Genomic DNA, 11,797 nt, shown 5'->3' with positions numbered 1-11,797 from the left:
GATTACTAAATCGTCAAGGACTTGATAACTAAAATTAAGTGAACGCAATATGCGATGCATGTTCTTAGTGTATGCGTTGATTATCATGCGTCGGTGGTCATGCATTGGAATGAACTATGAGTTAACGAATGTATGTGATGGCAATGCATTCCTGTCACAAGTTTTCTTGCGCTCACGCCAAGTATAACGGGAACGCAAGTTTCTTAGGTGAACCGAGGTCGAACTCAGGGACTTGTAACTAGACGTATGATGTAATGTGTATGCGGCGGTTGAATAAAAGAATGATGGAGAGGTTTTTATGTTAACACTACTCCTACTCCTAACTAACAGACAACGCAATGAGAAGTATGAATGAGAGGTAGAGACACGACAACTGTTGATGTGAAATAAATGGATGGAAAAATAGATAAAATGTGAAGATGTCTTCATCGCAACCTTAAGAATGACCGCAAGGGCAACCTCAGCTAACGCAAGCTATGCGATCATGCTACACACACTAAAAGCCTAAATCTAGGACGCATGCGATGTGTATGCAAAAGGGTCGAGATGACCGCATACCACCACAAATCCTACTTCTTGGACACAGTCATTGTCCTCTCCGTAGGGTGCATACACTGTGTAATAGCAAACGGAGCTTATTCCTAAGTCTCCATTTTTGCTTATGCAAACCTAATCTAGCTCTCTCGAGCATCGATTCTAACCTAGCTCTCTCGAGTCTTAGGTTCTTTCTTTAGACTCTCTCTCGAGTAGCTCTAAAGGTGTGATAGACGCATACATAAGACAAGGTAATCACATAAACTTGGCTGACGCAAGATTATTCCTATATCTAGTGAACAATAGCTTACATTGCTTGATGTGTCCAACCACTTACCTTCCCGGACAGTTGGTTGTTGCTGACTTTACTCATAGACAAGTGTTGCTACAGCTTCGCACTAAGCAAATAAGGTTTTCTCACACACTCACACAACGCACACCTATCGGTGGTTTGCTACATGCTTCATATCTCTAATCCACATGACTAAGTATGCGATACTCTAACAATCTCACTGATGCAATGAAAGTTAAGGATACTATGTAAAGAAGATGGAGATGGAATCGAAGGAGACATAGAAATGCATTGAACATATAATGTATTGATTCCTTAATCCCAAAATGTAATACAATACAATATAAGAAAAGAAGAGAAAATGAAATGACCAGCTGAAAGCAAGACAGCAATGTCTTGCTTCCAGCAGATGTGTGTCAAGGCTGCCGGTAGTGCCATGGATGGGCAGTGGAACTGACTCTCTCGAGATCTAGCTCTGGTCGTCATTCGAAATGGATGAAGGAGATGAAGAACTCTCAAGCTTCTTTCTCACGCGTTAGTCTGGATCACAGGGATCTGCCCTAAGGCGAGCCTCAGGAAAAAGACCCTAGATCTTCTGAAATTCTGTTGATCGGCTTCTATATATAGAGCTTGATCGCCAATAGCATTAATGGACTGCTCTGATTCTGACATTCGCGGTGCGTTAGTCCTTTTCTGAATCTCTGCTACTAATGGCATGGTAGGTGACATGTCAACATCATCTTTTGATTTTCCTGAGAGATGCGTTGATTCGTCCATTCCATCAACCTTGCATTGATCACTTTATTATGCATTATCGTGTAGCCACAATCGTGCAGTGACCGCATTCACTTAATACTGCAACTCTACACGATGACCACAATCGCTTAATGATCGCAACTCCTATGCAATGGACGCATGTGGCTGATCACCTCAATACCCATGCGTTGATCGTATGCGTTCGCCTTTGCAATGGAGAGTTTCTCCGCATGCAGTCGTCTATGCGGTAGTCCATCTTCAGCGTTTCGTCCACTTCTTGCGTTAGCTACAAAAATAGACAATTGAACACATAATAATGTGTAATAATGGGTTAGCCGAGATTTTCAATGTTGAACGCCGCAAACTCCTTTTCTCATGAATTCCTAACATAATTGCTGCATATTCTGCTTAACAGCCTTCATAATTCTAAATAAAAGGCCTAAGATGACATGCATTTCTGCATGTCATCAATAAGCATGCTTAATTAAATCATGCAACATTATAATATAACATTTATATTAAATTATGCATGAATAAATGTATATCCGATGGTGGTATTTTTTTATCTGACATACATTATGACATAGATATAATAATAAAATTAACCACATACCACATGGATAATTAAAAGTAACAATTTGGATCGGGATAGGCTTCCTAAAACATTAGTTAAAGTAATATAATGATTATATTAATTTAATTAATAAAAAAACCTTAATTATTGCAAATAATAATTAAAAAGTAGAAGAAAAAACCGCTATTGGACTACCTGGAAGAAAAAACCGCTATTGGACTACCTGGAACCCTCGAACCCCCAGTCCGGACCGATCCAATTAACATGTGCCTCTCATCTGGAGCATCGCAATGCTGTCCGTTTGCATTGTAACGCTGACATCCTTCGATTCGTAGAGTAGCGCTCGGAACATCACGAAACTCCACACAACATTACAACACTACAACTAGAGTGTTGCGATGCCGAGGGTTCTGCCTTATAGCGTTAAACCAGAATTGCAATGTTGCCCTAACGCTGTAAGGTAGATTCCTTGTTGTTCTTCGCCCGTTCATCTGAATTTGACCAAAACTGCTCTGTCTTTCACCAAATTCAAGCTAGAACCTTGATCACGATTGACACGGACAACAAATATAGACTAGATAGAAATAATTATGCCTAAAACAATGGGCCCTTTACATACCGAATCAAGAAAAAAATAGCATAGTTCTAAATGGCCAATCTTGAAAACATCCTAAGTGCAAAACCCATTCAACATTCCTCAATGCAGAACAATAAACCCACCATTATTCTGGATTAAAGTTCAAAAATGAAATTGGGACTAGACCTATGCTCTGATACAATTACAAGGATGTGTGAACACCCAATGTGAAAGAGGATCATAGTCCCAATTTAATTTACAGAACGTGTAAATTATAAAGGACACAAAGAAGAATATACATTCCTAATTAAGCATGCTGTGCAGAAAATCAGAAGAATTAAAAGGTCGAAGAACACTTACCCTTGAAGAATAATATCTTCACGTTCCCTCTTCGTTCTCCCATGAATTCACGAACAGAGTAATTAGAATTCTAAATTTCAGACACCACTACGCGAAGACCTCAGTATTCTTTGAGGGTAGAGAAGCGATGAGAGTTTTATGAGCTTTGTTCGATTTTGGTAAGAAAAGTGGAATTGGATTTGAGAGAGAATTGTAGAGATTGAGTGAGCAATCTCTTTTGTTCTTTGTGATCTTCTACGTGAAAATGCAAAAAGAAGGGAATAAATCCCTAACTTCTTGTTACCCACGTTCCACGAGAGAAGAGGTAATTAAATTACATACACACGCACGCATGCACATGCGCACACATACAAGCACACACACACACAAAGACACACATGCACGCACGCACATGTATGCGCACACATGCACACACACGTACGCACACGCATGCGCACACACATACACATGCATACATGCACACACACATATGCACATGCGCACACATACACACACGCACATATGCACACACAGATATATATAACCAACTTACTATGTATATATCATATATTAAAACCATATGTTATATCTAATACAAGATATGACCTATGGTTTATATTATACACATATAATATAAACTATGTTATATCTAATATAGTATATAATCTATGGTTTATATTATATACACATAATACAAACTATGTTATATCTATATAACATATAATCTATAGTTTATATTATACACATCTAATATAAACTATAGCTTAATATTCTCTCATTGAACCTAAGTATTTAATATGAATTATATTCACATAAATTTTAACCTATAGTTTTATTTGAATCACATAATTCATATAATTAATATTTGAATATGATTCAAATATTTATTTTCTCTCAAATAAAACTTTATATTATAATGTATCATATACATTATATACATTATATCTCATATAATTAATTTTATATTCAATATATCTCATATAATTTATTCCCTTTATTAATTTGAACAATTCAAATTAATCCAAAATTAGTTTGATTCTAATTAATCAAACTCTTTAATTAAATTAACCAATTTCCATTAACTGTTGGTCACTTCACTAAAAATCGACAGCTGCACTTTTCGTACTATAGATATATTTCTGTGTTCATTGGACATAACCAATTAATAGCACGTTGACCCTTCACATATTGCTCGTAAGTACAAATAGGTCAAAATTACCATTTTGCCCCTATAGTTATATCTAACTCCTTAAGTACCACTGATTCTTCTAATGAACAATATATTATAGTCCAACTATAACTGAACCCTTCTCGGGCTAGGAGAGATTGTGGCGCACATTGTTCAAGCCCCAAAATCAGTTCTCGAATAAGACGAATCCTCAAAATGGTAGGCATATTCAGTCGGTAAAACATATCACTCTTACTTATGCAAATCAAATGATCCCCTTCATAGACAAGTTCACAACTCTCAAGATTCAGGTCAAGTCACCTATAGTCATCTTGGTAAAGGTAAGTCTCTTGTAGCAATAGTGTTATATAGAGAGACTATTCATTTTGTAGTCTGGTCTTATACAAACTCTTTGTATAGAATACCCCCGCTTACATATCTCGACCTGAATGATTAGGATTAGATCATTTGTAGCACTTTACAACAATTGTAACAACTACAACGCGCAGGTCGTATTCGTAGTATCACCAAGATAAGGTACCCAGACTTATCCATCTACTACAGACTTTCCAGGTTAACACTTAAACATGATCCACCTATATGTTTCCATATACATGTTTAAGTTACAGCAGATAACGTTGGATCTTAATTATTGGTTTTTGTAGGTTAATGCAATTAAATATCGAATAAAATACCTCTTATTTTATTAGATAAATAAAAAGTTTGTACAATACAATTGCAAACTAAAAGACCACGAGATTTAGGCAATCAACCCCAACAGTTATGGTATTGTTGTTCTTTTTTCTTTTTCCTCTTCTTCTCCAGTGCGATAAATCTTCATCTGCATGTTGTCTTCTTCTCCTCTGTGCATATTATTGTCCTTCTTCAGCACGACGAGTCCATGCGAGCAGCTCTGATGCGATCAACGCCAGTGAGCAAAAGACAAGAGAGAGGAGTGATTTTATGAGTGAGGAAACAAAAAGAGAGCAAGACGACCAAGAGCGAAAGCGAGACATAGTGATTTGTGAGTGAAAAAAGAAGAGAAAACGAGATGAGTGAGAGCGCGAGACATAGTGATTTGCGAGTGAAAAAAGAAGAGAAGGCGAGAGCGAGGCTTCTTTTTAACGTGCGCGCGAGTACATTTTGGTAATTTTGCCCGAATTTGACGTCAGCAAAGGGTCATTCGGCATTTTTTTCAAAAACTTGGTCATTTTACATTTTTTTTACCTAATTTTTGGCTTTTTGAAGCCCCAACAACTGCAATGAATAGTAAAATTACTAAATCAATGTAAATCAATAATATATATATACATATATATGTATAAAGCTCCAACCACCAAATCAGTCTTAATGGAGAAGAAACCAAAAAGGGCAATATAAACGAATCAGAGTAATTGTAAGAAACAAAACGTAAGTTTGAGAATAAAGGAATGAACTTACCTAAGAAGTTCCACTGCCAAAGCCATGATTTGGACTCTGCCCTGAGAAATTTTAATTTCAATATGCAAAAAAATATATAATTTAAAAAAGATCCTAAACCTTCATCTCTCTCTTGTTTTCTTTGTACAGCCGCCACTCACCCCTGTTCCTCTCTCTCATCTGGACTCCATACTTCTTGCCCATTTTCCTTGATTAAACAGATTTTAAGGAAGAAGCCTTAAAAAAATCCAAAGCCAGTAAAATACAAATATGGCTGGAAAACAATTGGTTTCTTTTGTTAGGTTTTGTCATTTGTGGAGACAAAACTTAGAGCTCAAATTTTTATTTTAAGTCCAATTCATGAGATTACATAACCCAAAATTTGTTATTTGGTTAAATTGAAGGTGGGTTATCCAAATAAGAAAATTTGGAGCGATAGAATCTCTTTAAAAGAAGCAAAAATCAGAAGAAAAAAATGCATAGAGGTGCCGTGAGCTTTTTTGCTGAAGAAGTACACCCAGGAGCCATTGAAGTTTATTTTCTCTTCAGCAATTACATTGTATTTTTTCTTTGAGGTTTCTCTTATTGTTTATTTTAAGTTACCGAATTGTGGGACTAGATTCAAATAGTTCATGTTGTATTGTTTGGAGAGAAATTTGTAGTGTGAATATTGGATTCTTTGCAATCTCCATTATATCTGCAATTGCAGAGAACTAGACGTAATTTCGAGTTTAGAATGAATCAATATATTTTTCAATGTCGTTCTCTTTTATTCTTATCCTCTTTATTTACAATTTTATGATCGATTACTTATTTTGGTTCTGACATGTGATGTAGAAGTTTGAGATATAATTTAGTTCATTTCGCATTTATTTATATCTCATATAAATTTCTAACATCTGGTCTTCTCGCTGCCATCTTATTCGTCGACCAAGCTCAGGGATCAACATCTGTGAGAAAGCCAAATATGTGGCGCTTTGTCGATCCATCGTGTAAGGTGCCTCCGATTGGTTGGTCTCCATTAAAACAACCATTGACCATCTCTTGTTTGAAACAAAATGTGCTTAAGCAGTAAGCGTGAAGCTCGAAAATGCGCAGGCCATTAATGCTGGAAAATCGGAACGGTGCAAGATTAGCAATTTCGATTTTAAAAAGAAAAGAAAATAGAGACCTAAAGCCAGTCAAGAAGAAGAAGAAAAGGATTGAAACAAATCAGAAAGCAAAAGAGAATGCAGAACGTAGGGTGCTTAACGTAGGCTGTTGTCGACGATGGTTAAGAGTGGCAGTTGATGGCAGAACGAGGACTGGATGGAGCTGCGATCGGCTATGAGACGACGTGGAGGCGAGAGGCGGACGAATGAAACATCTTTCTTATTTTTAGAATTACCATTGGATAATTACTATCATTTTTAACTATAATGTCCGTTTTCAACCAACATCGTATGTTCATCTATAATGTTAGTTGAAAATTGGCATTATTTCAATCGATGTTAAAGGCCTAATTTCTTGTATTTATTTTTGCTAGAATATAAGAAAGACAAACATCTTGAGAAGTTGATAATGTACAAGTACTTTTTGAGACATCAACCTTTATGATGAGACTTTAGCCCTACAAAATATTGATATTTTTACATCAAAATGATTTATTTGTTACTGAAACTTTGGATTGTGGTTCCTTACACACTATATGAATGTCACACAAGACATCCTAGTAAAGTTAGAGACAACAAAGTAACAGATAGTAAATAAAGTATGAACACACAGAAGTTGCGAACTAGTTCGGTGATCAACCACTTACATCTAGGGGTAATATGCCCAAGAAAGATAATCTACTAATATAAAAGTCAAGTAGAGTCCAACTTAGTTAATCACCTAAGCTCCTCCTAGATGTGAGTCTCTCTTTTACTCAAACTTAGGCTCTCCCTAGATGTGAGACTCCCTCTCACTCATTTAGGTTCTCCTAAGCATGTAAATATTAGTACGGTAACACTTAGGCTCTCCTTAAGCGAGCTCAGGTTCTCCTTGAGTATGGAGAAATCCTTCTCAATCAGATACATCTTAGGCTCTCCCTAAGACTAAACAAACCTTCGTGATTATGAAAACACTCACTATAAGAGCAAGTGAAAAGCACGTTGCCACAAACAAAGCACAAAACGTTTTTCTTCAATTTAATAGAATGAAGTAGGTAATGAGAAGGACTCATACAATAATCTCACAAAATAATATGTGGTGGCCAGAAATATTCTATAGGCACAAAGACAAAAGTGGAGACAATTTCTAAACAACCCAATGAGCAAAGGCCGGGAGTCTTAAACAAATATATATAGAGCCAATATTAAAAATCTAACGATTATTAAGAGGATTTAAGGTATATTCTTCTTAGATCCCTTGTTTCACGTACTTAATAATATGTCTTTTCATACTATTAAGTAAGTGAGATTGTGATTGAAAATTTTAGAAAGACATCTCAAGAGGTTTAACGTCATCTTTAAACATGAGTTTACTAAATTCTATAATGAGGGTATTTTCTTTTTTTACTTTCATTTTTTTTGGACGTTCTTGTTACTTTCTTGTCTCATTACTTTCTTTATTTTCATTTGATAGTTAATTTTTTTTTTTGGTTGAATTATTAAATAAAAGATTATTATTAAATTCATTTAATAACAAACAACGGTATGACGTTAACTATATTTATGATCTTTCATTTACATACAAAGTAAACTCTAATTAAATGGTCTAATTTATAGTTCAATTTATTTTTAATATAATTATAAAGTGAAAATTTTGATTTATTTTAATTTTCCGATAGTTAACATCCCATATTTTAAAACGAAAAAAAAAATAACTATAGAAATTGAAACCACTTCTCTCAAAAACATTTCTATATCGATAACGTTATAAATATAAACCAACTAAAATAAATACTATCAAGAACATGAGATGCGACAATTTACAAAATTTCAACAGTTTCTAGAGACACAACAAATAAATAAATAAATAAGCCTATATTTTGCTTAAAGTCTCTACATTGTTATTATTATTATTTAAAGAACTCTAAATTGAGCCATTAATTCAGGTGCCCATACATGATCACGGTACCAACTAAAAATTTGCTATATGTTTGTAGATTTAATCATAAGAAGAAACAGTAAAGGTGGGTTTTTTCCCATAGAACTAAACCTACAATATTACTATCATATATGTTTAGAGAATAATATATTTTAAAACAAAAAAAAATATAAGTGAATAATATTAATTTTGAGTGGAATTACTAGATGCATCAAGATATCTCAATAATATTAATAATATTAATAAAACATCTAAATAAAAAAGAGTGGGGTAATTTCACCCCAAACAAAAGGTCATATAACATTAATTTTAAAAAGAGCAATACTTAGGTGAGTTCATTTTTATCCATCCAAGATTTTTATTTATTTATATATTTATATAAAAAAAGAAAAAATTTATCACGTGTCAACTTGTGATTGGAGAATTGATAGACTGCAAGATAGTTGAAGCTCGAAGCTCGAGATGCACCCAAGATTTATCTATATATAGTAGAGATCAAGAGTTTTTATATTAAAGATTGTAACTAACATTGAAGATTTTGTTATCGAGATGCACCCATATTTTGTTTCTGTTTTTCCAAAAAAGAAAAAGTCAAAATTTTCTCAACTAACAAAATTCTCGAGTTGTAATATATATTTTCAAGAATTTTCTTTTTTGCCACGCATGATGTATTTCATCTACCTCACATCTAAACGGCATCTAATCCCCACAAGAGGGGAAAAAAAAGCAATCTTAATTAATTCTTGTTTTTTCTGTTAGTTCAAAATTTAAAATATATTTTGGCTATCATGCCAAAATTTGAAATCATACATTTCCCTTTCAATTTTTTTTTTTTTTTTGTCAAAGTATAACAGAAAGCAAGAATCATCAATAAATATCTTAACAGAAAAACAAAATGGAAAATATATTATTCAAATCGGTTTTAAAAGGGAAAAATAACTTTATAATAAATTCCTATAAATATTAAAAAAAAGGAGAAAATCCAAACAGAAGAACTGTTTAAATGGACTTCTAATCAAAGCCAACAAATAAAATCTCACCCATCTCTACTAAACCCTATAAATAGGAGCACATAGCCCTCATTTCCCATTCACCTCATTTTTCCAACCACGAAAATGGCTAAAGCTCTCTCTCTAATTTCTCTAGTCCTCTTCTCTTTGTTGGTTCTCTCTCAATCCTTACCCCTCTCCACTAGTGGAAGATGGATTGTAGACTCTCAAACTGGCCAACGTGTGAAGCTAAGCTGTGTCAATTTGGTGTCTCATGCACAATCCATGTTGGCACAAGGCCTTGACAAACGATCATTGAAAGACTTGGCTAATGATATAAGCAGTCGCGATTTCAATTGTGTGCGGTTGACTTGGTCGATTCACATGTTCACTCGCCATGCCTATGAGACCATTGGCGATGTATTAGATGGTCTCGACATTGGCAAGGTTAAGAGTGGAGTCCAGAAACACAACCCTGAGATATTGAACATGACAGTTTCACATGCATTCAGAACCGTCATTAATGGCTTGGGCAATGCAGGCCTCATGATTGTTTTGGATAACCATATTAGTCAACCGAGATGGTGCTGCTCTCTCAACGATGGAAATGGATTCTTTGGAGACCGCAATTTTAACCCTAATGAATGGCTTCAAGGCTTGACCTATGTTGCTAGGCATTTCAGTTGCCAACCCCATGTGAGTTACTTGAATCTTATCATCAATATTTTGAGTTTTTACACAAGTGATGTTTGTATCATATTCTAACTTTTCTCATTGTGTGTATAGGTGATAGGGATGAGCTTAAGAAATGAACTTCGAGGGTCAAATAATGTGGACGAGTGGCACAAATATGTGAGAAGAGGAAGCCACTTGATCCACAACATAAACCCTAATCTCCTCGTAGTCATTTCAGGTCTAAATTATGACAATGATCTAAGCCATTTAAAGAAAAAGCCATTAGGGTACAAATTACATAACAAAGTAGTGTTAGAAGCACATCTATACTCCTTTAGTGGGGATCCCGAAAGCAAGTTTGTGAAGAAGCCATTAAACATAGCATGTAACCAAGTGATGGAGAAATTTGAGAGAGAAGCTGGATTTGTGGTGGACATGGAGGATCCATATCCATTGTGGATTAGTGAATTTGGCTACGATGTAAGGGGTGGTAACAAGGCTCAAAATAGGTTCATGAATTGCTTTTTGGCTCGCCTTATTGGCAAGGACATTGATTGGGCTTTGTGGGCTTTCCAAGGATCCTATATGTATAGACAAGGCCAAGAAGATCGTGATGAAAGTTTTGGAGTCATGGATAACACTTGGACTAAAGATCGAAGCCCTCAACTCAAACAAATGCTCCAACTTGCAAAAAGAATCAACCAAGGTTTGTTCTACTCCTAAAACCTAATTATTTATTCCTTTTCTATTACTATTCTTTTAGTAATACTTGTGTGCATCACGTTTTTGCAGATCCAAATTCCAAAGCGTCAATGTCCTACATAATGCTACATCCAGTGTCAGGGCAATGTGTCAAATCCGATGGCAAAGGAGGAATTGAACTCGGTGATTGCACGACGCCAACATTATGGAACCACACTGGAGATGGAACTCCGATGAAGTTACTGTCTAATGGGCAGTGTTTGAAGTCGGCGGGAGATGGAAAGCCACCGATGGTTTCTGCTGATTGCTCTGGTGATGGAAGCAACTGGACGGTGGCTTCTAAGGCTAAGCTTCAATTGGCCACCAAAAGTGGTGGAGAGAACTTTTGCTTAGAGAAGGAATCTGATACTTCAATTGTTGTGAAGAAATGTATTTGCCTTAAAGATGAGTGGAATTGCTTCGATGATCCTCAGAGCCAGTGGTTCAAGCTTGTTCCAACAAATGTTGCTTAATTTATTAATTAGCTTTATTTAGGAATTTAGATTTTTTTTTTAAAGAAATAATTAGGGAAGTAGGAATTTCGTAATTGTTTCAGACTATTTAATTATAGTTTTTTTTAAAATTATTTTGAGATTTTGGCATGAAGCATTAACTTTTGTAAACGTCAGGTTGTTGATTGTTTTTTTAATTATTTAACAAAGTT

The 11,797-nt window shown here is 35.1% G+C and overlaps 1 protein-coding gene across 1 annotated transcript; it reads left to right on the top strand.

Annotated features, from left to right (window-relative positions):
- The first annotated feature begins 9,843 nt into the window (after positions 1-9,843).
- On the top strand, positions 9,844-11,606 carry LOC120092908 (glycosyl hydrolase 5 family protein-like). Its single transcript, XM_039051153.1, has 3 exons — positions 9,844-10,413; positions 10,504-11,098; positions 11,185-11,606. Exons 1-3 carry the CDS (start codon positions 9,844-9,846, stop codon positions 11,604-11,606), a joined length of 1,587 nt encoding a protein of 528 aa, XP_038907081.1.
- Positions 11,607-11,797: the final 191 nt, after the last annotated feature.

Source organism: Benincasa hispida, chromosome 12 (assembly GCF_009727055.1).
Source record: "Benincasa hispida cultivar B227 chromosome 12, ASM972705v1, whole genome shotgun sequence".
NCBI classification, from domain to species: Eukaryota; Viridiplantae; Streptophyta; class Magnoliopsida; order Cucurbitales; family Cucurbitaceae; genus Benincasa; species Benincasa hispida.
Note: the sequence above shows the minus strand (reverse complement) of the source record. Positions and strands in the feature narration are given on the sequence as shown.

What these genes read in the sequence shown, in the direction of transcription:
- LOC120092908 (XM_039051153.1), top strand. Translation starts at nt 9,844, where the DNA reads ATGGCTAAAGCTCTCTCTCTAATTTCTCTAGTCCTCTTCTCTTTGTTG. An exon ending in ATTTCAGTTGCCAACCCCAT is followed by an intron (nt 10,414 to 10,503) that starts GTGAGTTACTTG and finishes TTGTGTGTATAG; the next exon opens with GTGATAGGGATGAGCTTAAG. An exon ending in TGCAAAAAGAATCAACCAAG is followed by an intron (nt 11,099 to 11,184) that starts GTTTGTTCTACT and finishes ACGTTTTTGCAG; the next exon opens with ATCCAAATTCCAAAGCGTCA.